At 47.3% G+C, this 23,252-nt stretch overlaps 1 protein-coding gene across 2 annotated transcripts in view; it reads right to left on the bottom strand.

Moving 5' to 3' along the window:
* Positions 1-23,252, bottom strand: part of mrc2 (mannose receptor, C type 2) — a 197,902-nt gene that overhangs the window by 13,473 nt on the left and 161,177 nt on the right. For both annotated transcript variants that reach the window (XM_052038769.1, XM_052038770.1), the window contains 8 exons: positions 22,386-22,531; positions 19,504-19,618; positions 17,948-18,111; positions 13,731-13,839; positions 11,408-11,646; positions 9,637-9,805; positions 1,139-1,285; positions 876-998 (listed from right to left, as the gene is read on the bottom strand). In XM_052038769.1, the coding sequence (XP_051894729.1) occupies positions 876-998; positions 1,139-1,285; positions 9,637-9,805; positions 11,408-11,646; positions 13,731-13,839; positions 17,948-18,111; positions 19,504-19,618; positions 22,386-22,531 (1,212 nt within the window). The remainder of the gene's footprint in view (positions 1-875; positions 999-1,138; positions 1,286-9,636; positions 9,806-11,407; positions 11,647-13,730; positions 13,840-17,947; positions 18,112-19,503; positions 19,619-22,385; positions 22,532-23,252) is intronic.

Below are 23,252 nucleotides of genomic sequence, written 5' to 3'. Positions count from 1 at the left end.
ACATTCCCATTAACTCTCCCCATGTAGATTCCACTACTTACCTACAGACTAGGGACAACTTACATCGGCCAGTTAACCTACCAACCAGCATGGCACTGGATTGCGGGAGGGACCAGAGCACCTGGAGGAAACCCATGCAGTCACAGGGAGAACAAGCAAACTCCATGGCATCGGAGGTCAGGTTTGAACCTGGGTCGTGGGAGCTTGGAGGCAGCAGCTCCACCAGCTATGCCACCGTGCTGCCCATAAGTGCAAGCACTTGCTCAGAATTACTCAGTACAGAGACCTCCTGGGCACTCTGCAGCCAGGAATCCCTGGCTGGATTACCAGGGGTCTGCCTGCCTTCCTTGCACAGAGATCATGCCTCTTGTGGATAGTGTTCCTTACCAGCCTGTCCACATCCTTCTGACCTCCGAGGAGCACTGCCTCAAAACTGTAGCACCCTTTCATTAAGTAGCAACACTCTCCCATGAATGGAAGAGTGCTTCTTGTATTGTGGTATGCCCCTTTAAGAGTCCACACTTGTGACTATAAATGACAGCTTCCGTGACAACCCACAGCAGATCCACTGAAGATACATCACTGAAAATGACAGCGTGATGTTACACAAGGAAACCTGACAATGCTGTTCTATCAATCTCGCAACTGAGTCTTTTATGGGACTTTCATAAGCAACATTAGGTCAGCCCATAACAATACTTGAATGCTGTTAAATGGTGGCAATGCAACTTCTAGGCTTGTCCTTTCAAAAGGTTATTCTGCCAGTACACCTCACGGCATAGCACACTGCTGAAGGATCCATGTCCTACATAGAATTAACTATACTTAACAACTGTTTGTTCTATTTCCAGGTTTCTATGGCAATGCACACTTACCCTTTGTGTTGTACGTGAGGCTCAGCCAGGCACCTTTGGTATCATTTTCGTACGTCTGTAGATGTTCCCATACAAAGACGTTCTCAGTCTCATCAAGAATGGACAGCATCTCCGCCCCTCGTACTGTTCAAACACAATTACAGTGTGTGTACATGAAGTACAGAGGTTAGCAGACGACAACACCCCGTTTCAATAAGATGGTCAATGTTCCCCCAAGCCCCGTCCATATTAAATACCTATTATCTGACATATACACTCCATACCTTTCTGACAGAACTTGGCTGCATCCTTGGGGGTTGCCTTTTTCTCCAAGTGGAAGGTGTAACAGTGATTGCGGAAGGGAATCCAAGATGAATCCTCTAGGCTAGTTGGGCAACTTCCAGTGAAATTGGACTTGGCTGACCATGAGTCTGGGAAGAAAACAATCAATACCTGAGCAGGACGAGGTCAAATTCCGAATACAACAGGCAGAAGCGTCACCAAGGTGCCCTTCAGTTTGGTACTTGGAACACTTTTTGTTCAAAACTGTTAATTACAAATGACCAGGCTTTTGGGATAAAGGAGCAGGAGGGGACCCTCCAGCCAGTTTCCCCTTTCAGTTGGAGTCTGGCTGACCTGTATTTAAACTCTATAATCCTTGATAGTCTGTCAAGACTGAATTAGATTTCACCGATAGGATCATTTCCTTTGGTTTGTAACTTTAGTGCCACAATTATTATAAAGGCAAAACACTGAGGATGCTGAACATCTGAAATTTAAACAGAAAACACAGGAAACACTCTGTGCAGACAGAAACAGGCTTAATGTTTCCAGTCAGTGAGCCCTCATCAGAACCTGAAAAGGTTTGAGATGTTACAAAATTTTACGGAAGTTCACTACGAGATAGGGAAAGTGGGAAGTGAAGCAACAAAAGCTGGAAGGCTGGAGTGATCAAATGACAAGTTGGAGGATGATGCAAGCAAAAGGTGCAGCTTCCAGGCCTGTGTATCACTGGCCATCTGCTGGATCAGAGTTAATTCATACTCCTATTTGTTTAAGTGGCACTGGCGTAATTGCATGTAATGTTTGGTCAGTTAACGACTCAGAATGCACATTGACACAGCTGTTCCATTATAACCTGGCAGTCCAGAGCTCAAACCTGCAAGTGTCACCTCCTCCTCCTCTCACAGAATGTTTGTGGCTCTCCTGCTTCAATTGGCTCAAGAAGTGGCAGCTGTGGCCTGACAAGAAGTTGCTTCCTAAAGCTCGGTGGTGATCACCATCTGACTCAGAAGATCAGCTCAGATATTCCAGTCCAGATTTTAGGGTGAGCCTCCAATGCGGTACTGCGGGAGTGCTACACTATCAGAGGTACTTACTAATGGTGAGATATTAAACTGAGGCTCAGTCTATCCTCTTATTGCAAATGATCCCATGGTGCTTTATCAACTCCTGATGTCCTTCAAAGAAAATCAAACTGAGTGCTTATAAGTGCAAAAAACAGCTGGAGGAACTCAGTGGGTCAGGCAGCATCTGTAGAGGGAAATGGATTGTGCTTTTCGTTGCTTGTGGAATCTTGCTGGGCATCAATAGGCTGCCACATTTGCAAAAGTATCTCTATTTCAGAAGTTCTTCATTGGCTTCAAAGTGCTGAGTTCCTTCATCTGAAGCGTAGGGATCACAATGTCCTCAGAGAACTCTGCATTAACCCTTTGCTCCATTCCCATGTAAATCAAAAGATAGCCCTCGCTGATGGCTGAAATACTCCGTGCTCTCCCTTGCAGCCAGCTTTCCAGCATTTGCTATCCTGCTATAGTTATCCTGAGCACTTGAACTAAATGTTTATTTTGCCACAGGAAATTCAAAAAAAGATTTTAAAATGAAAATATAGCGCAAATGGTGGAGAAACTAAATAAAAACTCTGCAGAATGTCAGGATAGAGGTTAAGAGCAGGAGAGTAGCTGTTCCTTCCTCACTCAGTACCATGCTTCAGCTGCCCTGCAGCCTCTCACCTCCATTGTTACTTGTCCTGTTTCAGTGGCAGTAAGCAGTGGGTTTTTTGCCGTCTGACTACTGATGTTTATGCGAATCTCCATCAGATTAGGTTTAATTTAAAAGTTTAACTCTGAGGGATCCGCTTAATAGTTTGGTATCTTTGATATCTGAGGTATCTTTGAATAAAAGGAATAAAGAATTACATTTTCATTTTACTCCTGACACTCACTGAACACCAGTACCACCCCTTCATTGATTTCAACCTGATGGATTCTATAATGGGCAATTGATCTGTTCCAGCTTACCCCCAAACACACACTCATGTTTACATTTCAACAGTGATTACACTGCACAAGCAATTCACGAGAAGCATGTTGGAACAACCTGAGGCTGTGAAAGATGCTGTAGATTGAGGGTGATGTAATAGAGGAGATTAGGATGATTAAAAAATTCTATAGGATAGAGAGATAAAGAGTGAGAGAGAGAAAGAGGGACAGGGGAGACAGAGAGTGAGAGAGAGAGAGAGAGAGGGGGGGAGAGAGAGAGAGGGAGACAGAGAGAGAGACAAAGAGAGAGAGAGAGAACCATAGAACCACAGAAAACTACAGCACAGAAAACAGGCCATTCGGCCCCTCTAGTCTGTGCCAAAACATTATTCCTCTGGTGAGAGGTCAGATCAGAGAGGAATAACATAGTTATGAGCGGGATCAGGAAGCATCCCGGCAGACAAAGTAGAGTGGAAATCTGGAACACCATCCTCCAAAATCTGTTGGCATTGTTGGGGTAGGAAGGTATTGATTGGAAATGTCACATCCGAGATTGATACTTTGACCCAACCAGTGACCCAACCAGTCCATGCCAACAGTCCACCCAGCTGGTCCCAATTTCCTGTGTTCGGCCCATATCCCTCAAAGCCTCACCCCTCCATGTGCTTCTTAAATGATATTGTTGTCCCTGCCTCAACCCTCTGGCAGCTCGTTCCATCTACTCACCTCCCTTTTAAATCTTTCCCCTCTCACCCTTAGCCTATGCCCCCTAGTTTTGGACTCCCCTACCCTGGGGAAAAGTCTGTTACTGTCCAGCATATCTCTGCCTCTCATCATTTTAAACACTTCTATAAGGTCGCCCCTCATTCTCCTACATTCCAAGGAATAAAGACCGAGCCTGGCCAACCTCTCCCTGTAACTCAGGCTCTCGAGTCCTGACAACATCCTCGTAAATCTTCTCTGTGCTCTTTCCAGCTTAACCACGTCCTTCCTGTAACAGGACATTGTAAATTATTTGTATTGCAGTCGGTGCTCACAATGCGGTCTCCTCCTCACTGTAAACTGAGTGACATCTTGCTCAGGCTTCAAGGGTGACCCTGAGCTTCCAGTTACCCGTCATGATACCTAAAGCCTGTTTGAGGCTCCCTCTCTGAGACTGCCCTGAGGCTGCTATTGACCTCAAGGGGCACAGGTCCGGGTATCCACTGTTAGCTCCAACTATGAAGGCAGGTAACTTAGCTGAATGTGTAGCCAGGAGAAGAAGTAACATCCCTCTGGCTGCCGATTAAAGGAAATAATCCTCACTGCTCAACCCACCCATCATTACTGTTCCCAGCCACGTTCCAGCTTTGACTCTCTAATATTCTGGCCACAAGCCCTGACCTCCCGACCTTGACCCCTGATCCTGTGCTGATGTACCCTAGGGTGCTACATTGCCAGCAGCAGTCTGATCCTGCACTACTCTTCACTGGCAAACCCTGAAGCACCATTTTAATAAGGTTCAAGGCCTAATATGGATTTAGGGAGGGGAAGCAAGGCAAGGGAGTACATTATAACTGGTGGGATATTAAGAAGCAGATCTCTCTGGGCAGCAAAACCTGTAGACATAGTGGTTTAGAGGGCAAAGAACATTACAGCACAGTACAGGCCCTTCGGCCCACGATGTTGTGCCGACATCTTATCCTGCTCTAAAATCTATCTAACCCTTCCCTCCCACATAGCCCTCTATGTTTCCATATACCAGTGGCAGATGGGATACTTGTGTAGATGCAAAGAAAAAAAGCAGGGACGTCATGCAAGAATGATTTAAGACAACGGTTAGGCCGCAGCTGGATCACTGTTGTTGGATTCGACTGTTTTAATTAGTTTTTTTAACATGTTTAATACACCTCAAGTGGCTGCACAAGGAATGGCCACTTCCTAGCTTATTGGTTCGTCCATCAGGTGAATATGTGTTTTCTCATTGGTTGGTTTGGCCACAAGTATCTAATACGTTTCCTGATTGGACTATTGTTAGCTAAGGAGTACCTCTTATCTCAGGTATAAAAGGTGTCATTTTTTCTTACTCTATCTCTTGCTCTCCTCCCCGCCCCCCCCCGCCCCCCTCCACCCCCCTCCACCCCCACTGGCCTGAGCTCATCTTTAGTTCCTTTTGTCTCGGCTCATCTCCCAGTAGTAAAGCTGGTGCCATGTGCTCTGTGACTGTTTCTTTGTTTTAAACTTTTCCAGTAAAACTTTGTGAAGCACCAAGTTGTTTTCAACTTATTCCTGGACTCCTGAAAGAACCTGCGGATTCGAAAGTAACCGGATCTGTCAAAAGGAGGTGATAGCACTGAGAGAGGCAGAGGGGATTCCAAGGATGTTGCCAGGGTGGAGATCACGATTCACAACTCAGCACTGTATTCTCAAGGCTGGGACCATTTTCTTTGGAAGGAAACAGAGGCTGGCAGGAAATTTATCAGGGAGTACAAATGATGAGAGGCCTAGAGAGGGTAAATAGATAGGACTGATTTCCTTTGGCAGAGGTCAGTATCTCGGGGCATGGTTTTACGTTAATTGGTGGAAGGATTCGAGGGTAACTGGGCTAGGTAGATTTTCGAGGGTTAGATAGATTTTAGAGCAGGATAAAATGTCAGCACAACGTCGTGGGCTGAAGGGCCTGTACTGTGTTGTAATGTTTGATGCCTTCTAAACTCCGTGCCTGAAATGGATGAGGAGGTGACGACCTGCAGAGCCACAGGGCAAGAGCTGGGAAGAGGGTAAACCTGAAACCCATCTGTGGACAGAATGGACACAAAGGGCTGAATGGCCTCTTTCTGTGCAACATACGTCTGAGCCTCAGAATCCAGAAGCAAGCAAAGTTAGCACCTCTGGTGATGGACAGCTACACCTCAAGGCTTGCTTTGCTGCTAGACGCAGAACAAAGTGGTAAAAGGCGAGAAAGACTGTTGTCCAAACATTAATAATCACAGCAAAATAGAGTGGGAAACAGACGGAAATGGAGCTGGACCAAGAGGATATGTGGATGATTGGAAGCTCGGAATGTCCTTGTTTGGGGATTGCACTTGTATTTTTTCTCATATGACAAAGCAACGCAATAAATCCAAGGCCAACCCGACAGCTAACAACTAACATCTGCCACTGGTATTGCAGGTAAAAGTCTGCCCTGAAAACCAGTGGCCTGGCTTTCTCACTGGCGAGATGGAGTGACCGCCACTGCAAGGTGATGGTGCCCAGAGCTGATGCTGCAGTGCGACCTTCCACCAGCAGAGGGGGGCGTTGGCACCAGTAACACTGTACCCAGCTTTCAAAATGGATTCAGTGTCCAGGAGAACAATGATTGTCGCCGGTGTCCGTTGTCCCGGCTCAGAGAGGGTGGCTCACCCACACCTCACACAGCTGCGGAAGGGGGCAAGCTGCGTCATACTGAAATGTTCCAGACTGATTCTTATTCATAGGAGGAAGGGGCTCATGTGGAGAGATGAAACAGTACATTTTATGACAACATAGGTTTTAAACAAGAACCTTAGGAAGATCCTGCTTTTATAAAGGCCACAGGGTGTTCTAACAGGCTTCGAGGTTGATGAAGTGCACTTGAACAGTAGGCAGCACTGCGAAGTTAAGAAGGAATGTTCTCTGCTTTATCTTGCAATGCCCTATCCTTGACAAAATGTCTGAACACTAAAGCCTTGAAGCCAGATTATGTGGCTCCAGGTCTCGATGCACTATGCGATTCAATCAAAATAAAATGTATGGAAAATTGGTGAGTTCCACACTGTCCATGCTTTTCCATTCGGGATCCCCTGCCGTCTACTCTTCATATTCCAGACCGACCTTCATTCCTTCAACCAAGGCCGCATGTCTTCAGATCCAGCCGCTACCCTTCCACTTCTGACCCTGAACCAATGACCACCCTTCTGATCCCGGCCTCTCATCACTCCAACTTGGCCTGACTCACCTGTCAATGCACTGCATTGAATCAAAGAATGCCTCCAGCACAGGAGGCCATTTGGCCCATCGTGTTCATGACGGCTCGCTACCAGAGTAATTCTCCAGTTCCACCCTCCAGCCCCTCCTCCACCATTTTTTTCCGCCATACATTTATCCAGCTTCCCCTTGAAGCCCACAATGGAAGCTGCCTCCACCACAACTGCAGGCAGTGTGTTCCAGATTCTCACCACACGCTGTGCAAAAAAAAAACTTTCCTGATGTCGTTCTTACATCTCTTCACCTCCATTTTCTGCAAGTGATCTCTAGTCTTCGACCCCCTTCACCAACAGGAGCACCCTCCCACTGTCCTAACACTTCATCATTTTCTATACTTCAATCACATCTCCCATCAGCCCTCTCTCCAATGAACAGCTGCAGCCTGCATAAACTATCCTTGTAACTGTGGCCCTTCGTGCCAGCAGACACACTTTCAAATCTTTTCTGGACCCACTCTAATGGCCTTGCATCGCTCCCATAACGAGGTGACCAGAATTGAACTCAATACTCCAGCGGTGGTCGAACCAGTGTTTGATAAAGGTTCAGCATGACTTCCCTGTTCTTCTACTGTCTGACAGAAACAGAAAATGCTGGAGACACTCAGCAGGTCAGGCAGCATCTGTGGAGAGAGAAACGGAGTTAAGGTTTCAGGTCAGAGACCGTTCATCACAGTAAAGGGTCTTCCACCTGAAACATTAATGCTCTTGCTCTCTCCACAGATGCTGCCTGACTTGCTGTGTATTTCCAGCATTCTATTTTTTCACTTCAGATTTCCAATGTCTGCAGTATTTTTTGATTTCCTTTACATGCCTCTGTTGATATAGAAGTGAGGCCTTTCAAAGTGCAGGATCTGCTAAATAACGTTCAATGCCTTGGGCCTTGTCGGCCAGTGGCACTCACTCATACAAACATTTACTGGACTGACATATATCAGCTGTTTAGTGCAAGCCTCCCCTCCTTGGACTCTGCCTTTACCTCTCGCTGCCTTGGCGAAGCAGCCAGCATAATCAAAGACCCCACCTACCCAGGACATTCTCTCTTCTCTGCTCTTCCATCAGGTTGAAGATACAGGAGACTGAGGGCACGTACCATCAGGCTCAAGGACAGCTTCTATCCCACGGTGATAAGACTATTGAACGGTTCCCTTATACGATGAGATGGACTCTGACCTCACGATCTACCTTGTTGTGACCTTGCACCTTATTGCACTGCACTTTCTCTGTAGCTGTGACACTTTACCCTGTACTGTTACTGTTCTTACCTGTACTACATCAATGCACTCTGTACTAACTCAATGTAACTGCACTGTGTAATGAATTGACCTGTACGATCGGTTTGCAAGACAAGTTTTTCACTGTACCTTGGTACAAGTGACAATAATAAACCAATACCAATAATAATTTCTTGGCATCATTGCTGGGTAGAGAACTTGCATGCATAGAGTAATGACAGTGCCACATTAACCAGGGCCCAGTTGTTATCTGTTGCAACCATCAAGCAGCTGGTTTAAACACCCAGCAGAATTCTTAATGTGGCCGGGCTTTGCTCGACAGTGAGATGGAGTAACTGCCATCGCAAGGTTAGGATCAGGTTAATGGTGCCCAGAGCTGATGCTGCAGTGCGACCTTCCACCAGCAGAGGGGGGCGTTGGCACCAGTAACACTGTACCCAGCTTTCAAAATGGATTCAGTGTCCAGGAGAACAATGATTGTCGCCGGTGTCCGTTGTCCCGGCTCAGAGAGGGTGGCTCACCCACACCTCACACGGCTGCGGAAGGGGGCAAGCTCTATCACAACGGCCAGAAGTAATTACTGAAATGTTCCAGACATTACTATTCACAGGAGGAGCGGGCTCACATGAAGCGATTAAACAGTGTAGAATCAAAGGAAGTTCACACGATGACATGATGATACTGCCACGTGGTATCCATTGATGCACGAGTTGACGAAGCAGTGAGGCTGAACAGAAGTTAAAAACAGAGGAGAGGGTGACGTGGGTGTGGGAGCACATCAGGGTGTTTTGGTGGGGGAGAGCTTGTGGGAAGTGGAGGGGGAAGATTTGTAACCAGTTAATCAGAGCTGGAAGGTCTGAGACCTGAGAACCCTAAGACAACTGTCCACACAGTACAGAGAGTTGGGGTAAGGATACCCAGAGGAGACAGGAGACCGCAGTTGCTGGAATCTGGAGCAACACACAAAGTGCCAGAGGAACTCAGCGACTGTGGGGGGAAATACACAGTCGACGTTTTGGGTCGAGACCCTTCATCTGGGGATAAGGATGTTGATTTTCATCCTCAATATGCAAATTATCAGCCACTGTGACTTCTGTTATTTTAAGGAACTGTTTACAATTGGGAGCATCCATCCTCTAACACTGTCCCGCCTCTCCTCTGTAACTGGGATTTACAGCCGTTGATCAGGACATTCGAGGCCTTGCACATTACACACATTCCCACTTTATCTGAAACCTTTGGCACCTTCAGATCCTGCCACCTTTGGGAGTGAGAGTCCCGAGCCCCCCTCCTCCCCTCCTACCTCCAGCGGCGAGGCAGATGGCTCCCTTCAGCTTGGTGTCGCAGTTGGATGTTTGCCACGTCCCGTCCAAGTTCATCTGAGCGCAGCCTGTCACCTGGTGGGGCTCTCCGTCCTGCCAGTTGGTGTAGAACAGCTCCTCCCCGCCGAGCCAGGAGTAGGACCTGCCTCCCTGTGTGAAAGCACAGCGGCCGCTGAGTGTGAGGGAGAACACAGGTGGGGGGTGGGGGGGTGGAGAGGGGGGGGTGGGTGAGGGGAGTGGGTGACGGGGAGGGTGAGGGGGGGCAGGTGACAGGGTGGGTGAGGGGGCGGGTGATGGGATGGTTGAGGAGGTGGGTGGTTGAGGGGGTGGGTGGGTGAAACTACAAAGATCAGAATCTTGCACTTAAGGTGCATGGTTAACACAGAAAAATCAGACAAGATGCATTACAGGCAGGGTGTACAACAACACACAAGGTGTACAACAACAGACGGGGCATGTAGTAGGACGTTTACTGTGGAACTGATACCTCCTGGTTCCCACCCATCTTGTTCTCTGCAATTTTGAACATGCAGAGCTGTGAACCTGAATGAACTATGTTCCCCTCGAGTCATTCACTCACCAGTGCCTTCCTCTGGCCCACCCACCAACACCCCGCCCCCACCACATGAATGACCCAACCATTACACACCCGACTGTCGTTACATTCACCTGTTACACCCCCACCCCACATACACCTGGGTGTAGGAGACTGCATCTGCTGTAACATCCCATTTGATCTGCAGCTCATGGCCCTCATCCAGGCGAGAGGAGAGTTTCCACTACATTCTGGACTTGTGTCTTATCAACGATGCAAAAGCTTTGCAGTCAGGAGGTGCCCATAAGTGTCACTCACTAACACCAACACCAACTGTCTGGGCTGAATGGCCTAGTTCTGGAGAGCGATCCAACTGCTCTGTAACTTGGGGATTGACTTCAACACACTAACGTGATCTAAGTTGTTACAGGGTCATTGCATCATGCAGCCCGTCGGCCCATCGCATTCATGCTGACTATCCAACACCCATCTATACTAATCCCACTTACCAACACTGAGGGTCTGTTACCTTCTAAGCCTTGGCGGTTCAAGTTCTCATCCAGGTACTTCTTAAATTCTTCTGGCATTTACCATTCAGCTACAGCTTTTGTAGCACTGCACGGTTCACAGTGATATACTCAACGTTTGCAACAACCTTGTATCAGAGGATCTAAAATCAGTATTTTCCTCGATGAAAAACACGATGATGCTGGAGGAACTCAGCAGGCCAGGCAGCATCCGTGGAGAAAAGCAGGCGGTCAACGTTTCGGGTCAGGACTGAAGATAGGAAAAGGGCAAGCCCAATATATAGGAGGGAAACCCATCCCCCAGTGGATCTGCTCTCTCCCCTCCCCCACACCTGCCTATCATCATCTCTTACCTGCACCGACCTATCACCACCTTGTGCCCACCCCACCTCCCCTCTTTTGTCCACCTATCACTGCTCTGCTTTCTCCTTCTATATATTTGTTCCCCTTTTCCTATCTTCAGTCCTGAAGAAGGGTCCTGACCCGAAATGTTGACCGTCTGCTTTTCTCCACGGATGCTGCCTGGCCTGCTGAGTTCCTCCAGCATCATCGTGTTTTTTCATCTAGATTCCAGCATCTGCAGTCCTTTGTTTCTTCAGTATTTTCCTCACTTTATTCACAGGTCAGAAGCAACCACCATACAGATCCATGGATCACAATCGGAAACAGGAGCCTCATAGCTGAAGTTACCTCTTCATTGGAGAGTCCGATCCAGAGGGGCAGCTGGACACTGTTGACGACCTGGGTGAGGTAGGCCTGATGGTAGGGGTCCACCACGGTGACCAGGGTCTCATTTCGAGTCTCGCAGAGCCAGGCAGCCTCCTGCCATGTGAGGGGCTTCTGAATAACCCGGTAGGTGCTGTTCATGTAGGTCAGCTCTGACGTTAAGGGAGGTGGGAACTTGGCAGGTATGGATGGCAGGGATGGGTCTGCAGTGACAGAGAGAGAGTTGGAACCAAAGGGAAGGTGAGGAGAGGCTCTTGACCCAAAGAAATCGCTTCAAACTAGGTGACTGAGAAAGAGGCAAACTGATAGAGCCCCTCTTTGCTGGTGTTAATTCAATACCAACAATGCTTTCTAAATAACAGATGAAATAGGAAAGTGTGGAGTGATTTGCTGCAAGATTAGTAATTCAGAAAACATGTTTGAATCCTATCATAACAGTTCATGAATTTGAATTCGGCTTAAAGGAAAAAAAATGTACAAGTGTGCATGAAACTGTTAAATTCATGTGGACATCTATTCAGTTCACAAGGGAAGAAAGTATGTTTTCATCTAGTCTGATATATATGTGAAATAAAAATTGAAAAATGCCGGAAACACTCAGCAGGTCAGAGAGCAAGAGAAACAGTTAACGTATCAGGTCCAAGACCCTTCATCAGAACTGGTATATATGACAGGGATGTATGTAACTCCAGTCCCACACCAACATGGTTGACTCTTAACTGCCTTATGAAACACCTGACACGGTTCAAATGCCAGTGATGTCCACATCATGAGAATGAATATAAAAACGGACAAATGATGTAGGAACAAGCTGGATCTGACGTCAACCCACGACTGAAATCACTACATAGATTTAGGTGATTTCATAAATTGTTTCATGCCACAGGTTTTCAGGAATTTTATGTCTTTTAGGATCTGATCCTCAAATTCAGTTTGTTTTTCTGTGAAAACTGGTACGCGGGAGCTGTACCGAGGGTGTGTGGGGTCAAGTGGAGCTGAGGGACAGGCGAAGCATTGATGCAAAACCAAACGGTCACAAGGTGTGTCGTTTCTGGAGCGCTGGAAGGGATGACCTGGGATTTATTGTTCAGCGGTGTGTGGAGTGCACCCTTCCCGGAAATGGTGGATTTTCAAACTTTCTCCAGAGTGTTGCAGCCACTTGGATTGCGTCAGTCCAACAAAGCACACGGTGAACATGGTCACAGTGTGAGGGGGGCAGCCATTTAGAACTGAGGTGCGCAGGAACATCTTTTTGCAGAGGGTTGTGATTCTCTGGAACTCTCTCCACCTGAGGCTGGTTGAGGCAAGATCACTGATGGTAGTTAAGTGTTTGAAAGATCAAGGAATGAGGACTTTGGGGAACTGGCACAGAAGAGATGATGAGGCCTGGGTGAATGGTGGGCTGGGCTTGGGGGCACTGGGGCAAGTGGCCTACTCCTGCTCCTATTTTCTTGGGTACATTACTTTCCTTCCTTGTCACTGAGATGAAATCTCTTCTGCCTCCATGGCGGGAGCACTAACAGAGCAAGGACTACAACAGAGCATCGGGAAGGCCCCTTGACCTTCAGAGCATGGGGAAGACCCCTTGACCTTCAGAGCATGGGCAAGGCCCTTGACCTTCAGACCCAATCGTCCACTATCAGCCCTCTCTCTGCATCCACCCCAGGGCCCCTTCTGTCTTCTATAACCCTTCTTAGCCTCTGTATCTCAGTAGCCAGTACTGAAGAGGAGTGCTGTGGCTTTAACCTTAGGACTGCCCCGAACCCCCTGGTCCTGGTTGCCTTACCGATTAGCCAAGCTTACCTTGAGAATAATGCCCGGGTTGGCAATCGAGATCGGGACCACCATCAGGGCACCGGGAGACTGGAAATCTGGGGCATCAGGAACCTTGTGGAACTGGTGGCGGGTATGGGACTTTTTGAGACGGGAGCTTTTGGGACTGGGCTGGCTGGAGGTTGGGGTGTGGGTCAACTGAAGATGTGAGTGGGATCAGGGGCTGAGATCTGTGGGTCGGGTTGGCGGTCACTTCCATGGTTTGTGGACCTAACGCTTAAATTGTATTGGATATTCAACATGACTCGTCCTAGAAACATCCAATCAGATTGCAGGATGTCGCCAAATGAGCTGGAAACAGCCCTTACCATGTTACACTCCATCCAATCATGTACCACAGCTATAAACAGGGCATGGCCATTTCAGATGCGAAGGTAAGGTACAGATACCTGCTAAGTGTTACCATGGAGATTGAGCAGGGAACTGGAATTAATAAGATCAGTTTGGACCATACCTTTGCTCCTCTGACAAATGTAACCATTTTTATCACCAGTGCAGCTCCTATCATCCCAGCGTCCAGTGAACTGGGGGTGTAAGGCGTGCCAGATCACCACGCAGTTTACCTGCACAGACAAAACAGCAGCTCAGTCCTCAGGTTAAACTGCATCAGATGTCCAACATTAACCAGATCAGAACATTGCTTTCTGCAGCAGATTCAGCACCAAATAACTGAACACTGAGATGACTGATCAACTAGTGGCCACAGAGACACAAATGACTTTGGCCAGGCTTCAAGGCACTGGTGTCAGCGATGCATCAGGTACTGGCTTAATCTTCTTAGAATTCGATAGATTGATTTTCATCAAGCATGGCTCAGTTAGAAGCACCAAAGCTTCTAGATTTGTAGAGGTTCATAAAGTTATACAACACAGAAACAGGCCCTTCGGCCCAACTTGTCAATGCTGACCAAGATCCCTATCTACGCTAATCCCATCTGCCTGTGTTTGGTCCTATCCCTCTAAACCTTTCCTATCCATGTACCTGTCCAAAGGTCTTTTAAACATTTTAACTGTACCCTCCTCTACCACCTCCTCTGGCAGCTCGTTCCATATACCCACCACCCTCTGTGTGGAAAACTTGTATCAGAAGATGTTGATTCAAACTCTATTCCAAGGCAGACTTCAGTGCTCTACTGAGTGAGTGCTGGGCTGTCGGAGGAACTTGTTTTTGGGCTGAGCCACTTGCCCATAAATTCATGCTTGGGAAAACAAGCACTAAGATAGTGGTCCACGAGGGACTCTCATCTGTTTGCCTTATTGCTGCTGATGTGTGATTTACCCTGCATGTACCTCACACAAAGACTCAGGAGGAGCCAGGCACATTGTTTTTCCCATTAGTGCATCTTAACCCCAATAACCAGGAGCCCCAGAAGCCACTCAAACCCACCTATGCCAAGAGATGCCATGGAGAAGCGATGACGGAATCCAATCACTGCTGGACCTTGAAGACTCTAGAGGGACAGGCCCTCCTGGTTGGAGGGACCTTGAAGACACTAGAGGGCAGGCCCTCCTGCTTGGAGGGACCCTTCTGGTTGGTAGGACCTTGAAGACCCTAGAGGGACAGGCCCTCCTGGTTGGAGGGACCCTTCTGGTTGGAGGGACCTTGAAGACTCTAGAGGGACAGGCCCTCCTGGTTGGAGTCCTTTGCCCCTTTCCCTTTCTTCCCCATGAGGGAGCTTCAGTCCTAGCACTCCTGTTCATGCTGGAGGCTTGGTGGGACCTGGTTAGAAACAGATAGCTTCGCCCTTTGCTGTGTTCAGGACACCCCAGATTTCTGCAGCTCCAACTGAAAGGCCTGGATAGGGTGGACGCAGAGAGGATATTTCCATCAGTAGGAGTGTCCAGGAACCAAGGGCACAGCCTCAGAATAAAGGGACGTCCTTTTAGAAAAGAGGTGAGGAGGAATTTCTTCAGCCAGAGGGTGGTGAATCTGTGGAATTTGATGCCACAGACGGCTGTGGAGGCCAAGTCATTGGGTGTGTTTAAGGCAGAGATTCAGAGGTTCTTCATTGGTAAGGGGGTTAAGGGTTACGGACAGAGGGCAGGAGAATGGGGTTGAAAACAAAAATCAGCCATGATTGAATGGCAGAACAGACTTGATGGGCTGAATGGCCTAATTCTGCTCCTATATCTTATGGTCTTATGGGTTAGGGTAGGAGTAATATGAAAAGGGGCGCTTGATAGTTGGTGCCGACTTGGTGGGCTAGTGGGGCTATTTCTGATTCTCTGACGATGACAGAGTTCTCTGTCCTGAATTCAATCTCAGGACGGTGTGACAGTCATGGGTAAATGGTGATCCCTTTGATTAGAGCAGGGGCAAGGTATGTCCCTCCATGTTGAGTGTGGGCCACACTGAGCACTAATTGCACACCAATGAATCAATTTTTAAAGGGTGGTGTTAATTATATATTGCCCGAGGAAAGACACCGTCCATGGTTATGACCGTAAGCCCATCATGGCCGATTTATTTTTCCATCTCAACCCCATTCTCCTGCCTTCTCCCCGTAACCTTTGACGCCCTTACTAATCAAGAACCTATCAACCTGCACTTTAAATATACCCAATGACCTGGCCTCCACAGCCATCTGTGGCAATGAATTCCACAGATTCACCACCCTCTGGCTAAAGAAATTCCTCCTCATTTCTGTTCTAAAGGGACATCCTTCCATTCTGAGGCTGTGCCCTCTGGTCCTGGACTCTCCCACTGCTGGAAACATCTTCTCCACGTCCACTCTATCCAGGCCTTTCAATATTCAGTAGGTATGGGCCTTTGCCATAAGGAAATTGGCTGTTGTGTTTCACACATTACAGCAGTGACGGTGAACCACTGAGATTACACAAAGTGCAGGCCTATCTCCTCCTTTAATGGGTTTACACTTCATTGGTAAGTTTTCACAATTCTGCTTCTGCCAAGTTTTCCCCACTGGCCCACACCACCCCCCCTTCTTCCTCTGTCTACATCAGCTCAGGATCAGATTTGTTGTCACTGACATCTGCTCTGACATTTGCAACATTGTCTTGAAGCTGCAGCTCACAACCGCCATGCGGAAACCGCAGTAGGGTGCCTCCACGCTGGGATGGAAGCCAGCCTGAACGGAGGAACCTGGAGGCGAACTGAAGCAAAGTGTGGGCCTTGCGGGTCGCCAAGGAAGAACAACTAAAAGTTAACTTGAGAGTGAGAAAACTGAATTAGGAACAGAATTGCAGAAATGCGAGTTTTCTCCACAGATTTGCAGAGTCACGCAATCAACAAGTACGGAAACAGGCCCTTCAGCCCACTGAGTCTGCACCAGACTTCAATCACCCATTTATCCCAATCCCATTTTATTCCCCACACATTCCCATCAATTCCCCCCCACCCCCAATTCCACCACTCACCTACATGCTAGGGGCAATTTACATTGGCCAATTAACCTTCAAACCTGCATGACTTTGGGTTGTAGGAGGAAACCGGAGCACCCAGAGGAAACCGGAGCACCCAGAGGAAACCCACATGGTCACATGGAGATAGAGAGCTTAGTGGAATGGTGTCATGACAACAACCTTTCCCTCAATGTCAACAAAAGAGCTGGTCATTGACTTCAGGAAAGGGGGCGGTGTACATGCACCTGTTTACATCAATGGTGCTGAGGTCAAGAGGGTCGAGAGCTTCAGGTTCCTGGGAGTGAACATCACCAATAGCCTGTCCTGGTCAAATCATGTAGATGCCACAGCCAAGAAAGCTCACCAGCACCTCTACTTCCTCAGGAGGCTGAAGAAATTCGGTATGTCCCCTCTGACATTCACCAACTTCTATCGATGCACCACAGAAATCATCCTATCTGGACGTATCACGGCTTGGTACAGCAACTGCTCTGCCCAGGACTGCAAGAGAGTTGTGGACACAGCCCAGCGCGTCACAGAAACCAGCCTCCCTCCTTGGACTCTGTCTTTACCTCTCACTGCCTTGGTGAAGCAGCCGGCATAATCAAAGACCCCACCCACCCGGGACATTCTCTCTTCTCTCCTCTTCCATCAGGTAGAAGATACAGGATCTTGAGGACACATGCCACCAGGGTTAAGGAAAGCTTCTATCCCACTGTGATAAAACTATTGAATAGTTCCCTTATACGATGAGATGGACTATGACCTCACGATTTACCTTGTTGTGACCTTGCACCTTATTGCACTGCACTTTCTCTGTAGCTGTGACACTTTACTCTGTACTGTTATTGTTTTTACCTGTACTACCTCAATGCACTCTGTACTAACCCAATGTAACTGTTCTGTGTAATGAATTGTCCTGTACGAACGGTATGCAAGGCAAGTTTTTCATTGTACCTCGGTACCAGTGACAATAATAAACCAATACCAATACAGGGCGAACATGCAAAGTCATGGAGTCATACAACACAGAAAGGGCCTAAGGCCGACCACGTCCACACTGACTATCAAGTCCCCATCTATACTAATCCCATTTATCTTCTATTCTTCGGCAATTCAAGTGCTCATCTAGATAATAAAACTCCACACAAGACAGCAGCCGAGGTCAGGACTGAACCTGGGTGTCTGGAGATGTGAGTCAGCAGCTCTACCCGTTGCACCACCGTGCTGCCTCGAGAAGGGTCAGGGCACACAGCATCACATTCGACATCATTCACACATCATCAGAGTGGCACCAGGTGCAACCTACCAGTTCATTGGCTGCGGAGGAGGTGTGCTGGCCTGAAGGCTCACCAGGAGCCCAGTTGATATACTTCAATGGTTTCTTCTGCAGCCATTGGAAGTCCTTGCTCGTGTCGTGCAACCCAATCCAGAGGTCGAAGGTGATGTTCGGAAGCATGGCTGTTATAAAGGCTGATGTGAAGAAGCACACTCAGATCAGGCAGGGCAAAGACCACAAGACTAGGAGTTGAATCCCAGAGCTGGTTCAGTGAGTGAGCTCCTCACCACTCTGGGCAGAATGGGGGATATCATTTCAATATTAAGCAACGGTAAAACGGCGGTAAGTGCCTGTCCACCTGTTGGACATCTCTCTCAGATTTAACGTCTTCTGTAATCAAAATCACCCCCAATCACAGAGGACAGTTGATAAATCCTAGAACTCCCTCTCATCAGCATTAAAAAGAAAGCAGCTCACCACCAACTTCCTAAAGGCAATTAGGGATGGGCGATAAATGTAGCAATGGCCACGCTCAGAAAATGAATGAAAAAATCCCACAGAGGAACGTTTGAGAAGGTTAATTCACATGTCACAGTTTTTGTGATGCCCATGTACCAGCTGCTTTTGACACTGCTTTCCTTGATTACAGGGCAGGAGACAGTTTCACAGCAGACTTCCCTGGAGCTTACTCTGACCCCACCTCTTTATTCTGTGAATCCTGTTCTGAACAGTTGATCTCTGTCGCAGAGATGACCCACGAGACAAATGCTGTGTTTGCTCTTCTGACTAATACGTTTAAACTCAGAAATACAAGAGCCTGCTTGTGCATGCATGTATTTTCATCAGTTATTGGTTCACACATTCGTGTGCGTGCGTGTTTATTTATCCACAGCAACCTACATGTGCCAATGCACCAATGTCTGTGTGTCTTCACGTCTGCAGATGTGGGTGTTTGTAAATAAATGATGTACAGAAATGTGGTGTGCATTTGTACACGTGCATGTTCATCCATGTATATTTGTGAATAAACACATTAGTTCACCTGCAAGTGCTTGGAAGCATGTCTGTGTGCATAGTTTCAGGTGTCTGTGGGCACAAATTGTGAATGCGAGCTTATTTGCACGTTACTTGATTTTGTGCATGTGTGCTTTTGCATGTGTGCAAATAGAGGGCTATGGGTAAGCCTAGTAATTTCTAAGGTAGGGACATGTTCGGCACAGCTTTGTGGGCCGAAGGGCCTGAATTGTGCTGTAGGTTTTCTATGTTCTATGTGCGAGTGTCTTTGCTCATGTTCATTTGCATGTGTTGGTGCATTGAACAATGTGTTTGTATGTATGCATGTCTGTGTGCACAGATGGTTGAATGTACCTCTTCCTAGCTTGAGTAACCCTCCGCTGTTGATGCTCCTCGTTGACCCATCTCAGCAGAAGGATGGAGTGTGGTGACAGAATGAGAGTTTGCCAAAATCAGTGGACAATTCAATTGAACAGACCCTCTCAAATGGGTCAAATTAAACCAAAGTTAGAAAGAACGTGATGACAATGGGAGCTCGGTGCTGAACTGGGAATGGATCCAGCAGTCGATACCTTGCTCATGGTAATTGGAGACTGTTGCCAGTAGCCCTCCTGCTCTCTCACAAGCGGCCTTCGCTTCAATCCAGTTAACACGATCCACTTTGTTATATCCATTTATCTGGAAGCACTGAGGAGAGATGAACGAGAGATGAGGAGAAAATGAAGGAAGAGTGGAAAGTAAGAAAGGAATGAAGGACAAGTTGTTTCTGCATCTCTCCATTCTAGGGCAGCGTGAAGAGGTGGGAGGATTGTCAGGCTGATTAACGATCTACCACAAACACACGCCACCAATACCGTTGCACCTACAGGTAGGCTGGTCAGCTGGTCAGCCCTACATAGGCATATGGTTTTATGATCTGGGCAATCAATTCATCGATGGAATGTACTGGGCCCACACCCCAGCGTTAACCCCTTCAACCTCCTTACCTTCCCTTCCCCTTTCCAGGCAGGTTATAGAGTGCAGAGAGCGAGAGGGAAGAATGAAGGAGCTGGAAAGAGAGAATAAGAATTGAGTGGTTAGAGAGGGCAGCACAAAGATCATGAGGAAAATACAGCAGAGGAAAGGGTGAGGGGAGGGAGAGGGGTAAAGTGAACATGGTTTTTATCTAATCTTTACTCTTTTCTCCCCAGTACTCCTCCCTCCACTGAAGGCATCATTCATTATCCAGTTTCAAGTGCATGGGCTACAGGTGACCTTCACTGTCCACATGTAGAGACCCTTTGCTGGCTGTACCATTACAGGGAAAACTTTGGTGGCTTGACCTCATCTCCAGCAGGTTGAAACTGATGAGGGGTGAGCAACCTCCTCCGTAACCGAGGCACCGAGGACAGATCATGTTCTTCTGATCACTGCTGTGACAGACAACAACCAAAGGAGCAAAGAACGAGGGACCAAACCTGAGACTTCCCTGGTCACTCAGCTACACAGCGAGCCAGAGGAGTGAGGGCTTCTTAGAACAGGGACTAGGTGGCCCTGAACCCTGAGACTCAGGCATGGCCTGTGCAGAAAACACACTGATGCAGGGTCCGTGGACTGTAGTGAATGAGAAACGTGTAATGGAAGAACAGGTTGATTCAGCCTTCAGAAATCAAAATGTACATTGCAGTTTATATACCACATAGTAGGGAAGTCACTATCCTTCACTTCTCTGCTTCCCATCTCCTGGTTTAAATCCCTGACCTTGGAAGTGGTCTTTGAGCTGCCAGGACAGCCTTTGCATTCCCAGGATGCTGAAGCAAACGTAACCCCTGTAATCTCACCTGAACCGGACGGGTCATCAGGTTGGGCAAGGGGTGCCCACTCTCCGGGGGTATGTTACCCTATAAGGATTAAATATTAATCTGCAAGGCTCTGCCGGGAGAAAGGCATTATTTGGGCATTAAAAACCCCCATTTAACATATTTTTCTTTGAATGGTTTTATAAAACTATTGGGCATAGAAAAGGAAGCTGTGACAGTCAAGGTTCATCCTATCAGCTGCAGAATGTCTGCTTTCCAGCGGGTAACAGGACATAATAAACAGGAGCAGGACATCTGGCCCTTTGAGCTGCTCTGCCATTCATTAAGATCATGACTGACCTTCTACCTCGTGCGGTCCACATGGTGAAAGTACTCCCACAGTGCAGTTACCTGGGGAGTTCCAGAATTTATGTTGAGCAATGGTGAAGGACTGGTGTGACATTTCGAAGCCTGGATGCTTTGGGACTTGGAGGGTAACCCGCAGGTGGCTGCTGGCCTTGACCTTCTTGGTGGTAGAGGTCACGGATTGGTGGGTGCTGTCAAAGTAGCCTAAGCGAGTAACTATGGCACATTTTGCAGATGGTACACACTGCAGCCACCGGTGGACAGAATGAATACGTAGAGTGGTGGATGGGTGCCTAACCTGTGGACTGCTTTATCCTGGATGATGTTGAGCTTCATGTAAGTTGCTGGAACTGCACTCATCCAGGAGAGTATTCCACTATGTACCTGGCCTGCCTTTGCAGATATGGCATTTATGTGGATGGTCCACTTGAGTTTTTGGTGAATGGTGAGCCCAGGATATTGGTGATGTTCCTGCCATTGAATGTCAAGGGTAGGGATTTAGACTTTCTTGCTGGAGACAGTCAATCCCTGGCCTGTTTGTGGTGTGCATGTTACTTGCCTAAATGTTGTCTGGGTTCTGCTCCATGCAGGCAGGGGCTGTTTCATTTTCTGAGGATTTCTAATTGGAACTGAACACTATGCAGTCATCAGGGAACATCCACGCTTCTGACCTTCTGATGGAAGGAAGGTCATTGAAGGTGAAATGGTTGGGTTAAGGACACTGCCCCGAGGAAATCCTGCAATGATGTTCTGGGGCTGGGAACTACTTTCCTTCGTGTGAGGCATGACTCCGATTACCAGACTGTTTTTATTTCTGATGAAAGATCTGAAACGCCAAATCTGTTAGCCTGACCTGCTAACTATTTCCAGCATTTGGAGACACAAGAGAGACTGCAGATGCTGGAAATCTGGAGCAACAGATCTGTTCATTTCCCTCCATAGATGCTGCCTGACCTGCTGAGTTCCTCCAGCATTTTGTGTGTGTATTTCCAATATCTTCTGTTTTTATGTCAGGTCTTCAGTACTGTCAGTATCTTGCTTTAATCTAAACAATTGTTTTACTTGTATGTACAGGTGGATTTGAGCCCCTGGGTCAGGTCTGTCATCCTCAGTTCAACACCAACAAGGGTGAAGATCTGGACTTATTCCTTCATCCATTCAAAAGCTGGGTAATATCAGGACCCTGTCACACATTGATTTATGTGAGTTAGTGCAGAAATGGGACCAATCCCTACCGTGCATGAGGTTTGATTAGACTGATATGCTAGTGAGCACATTGAACATAAACAAAATGTAGTCCTGGACTCTACCTTATTTACAAATGGAATCCATCCCTTTGGGCAACCCCCATATTGTACAGAGGGTGGAGGCAGTACCGGAGGCTTTATCACTGAGGTGTTGGTCCGTTTACAAATGTACTGTAGATCATTCAGGCACCTCTGGTCACCCCACACTCCTGTAATGAGAATGCAAACGTGTGTGAGAGCAGAAGGGAATGAGAAAAACAAGTGTGAGAGAAAAGTGTGGTAGAGAAAGAGGGAGAGAAAATGTGATACAGCATGTGAGAGAGGGAGAGCAGAGAATCACTGCATCTTCCAGAGCAACAGAAGACCATCTGGCTCAAATACATTTACTGGATGTGTGGGAGAATCTGTCACGCTAGACCTGCTCTCCTGGTCAGTGGGATAGAGGCAAAAGGAAAATAGAAGAGGGTTGGAAATGAATGACATAATACCAGCAAAAGTGAGTGAGAAAATAAATATTGAGAGAACCTTGTGTATAAATGGTTTAAAATCACAAATCACGTTAAAATTTCAATCTTTGTCAATACCGGAGCAGTTAATTTAATGGTGGGTATTATACAGAAGTCACACTTCTATTGGTTTAAAATTATTTAGCAATTTTCAACGTACAAGCATAATTCTCTTATTTTAAAAAGACTATTCACAAAAAATATGTACAAGAAATGCAACATAATCGGTGCATGTCTTTCTTCACATTCATAGTATCAGCACGTAAATGACATGTTAATCAACTTCTTACTGGAAGAAGTTAACACTCTGATTATTACTAAATGAAAAAGATGCCCCTTTAACATGGGGCGGACAAACCCACTGCTGGCCAGCAGTGCCCTGTCCATTCACGGCTTGCTATTAGAAGGTCATCAAATTATGAAA

The sequence above is a fragment of the Pristis pectinata genome, chromosome 25, assembly GCF_009764475.1.
Source record: "Pristis pectinata isolate sPriPec2 chromosome 25, sPriPec2.1.pri, whole genome shotgun sequence".
In the NCBI taxonomy this organism is placed as follows: domain Eukaryota; kingdom Metazoa; phylum Chordata; class Chondrichthyes; order Rhinopristiformes; family Pristidae; genus Pristis; species Pristis pectinata.
Note: the sequence above shows the minus strand (reverse complement) of the source record. Positions and strands in the feature narration are given on the sequence as shown.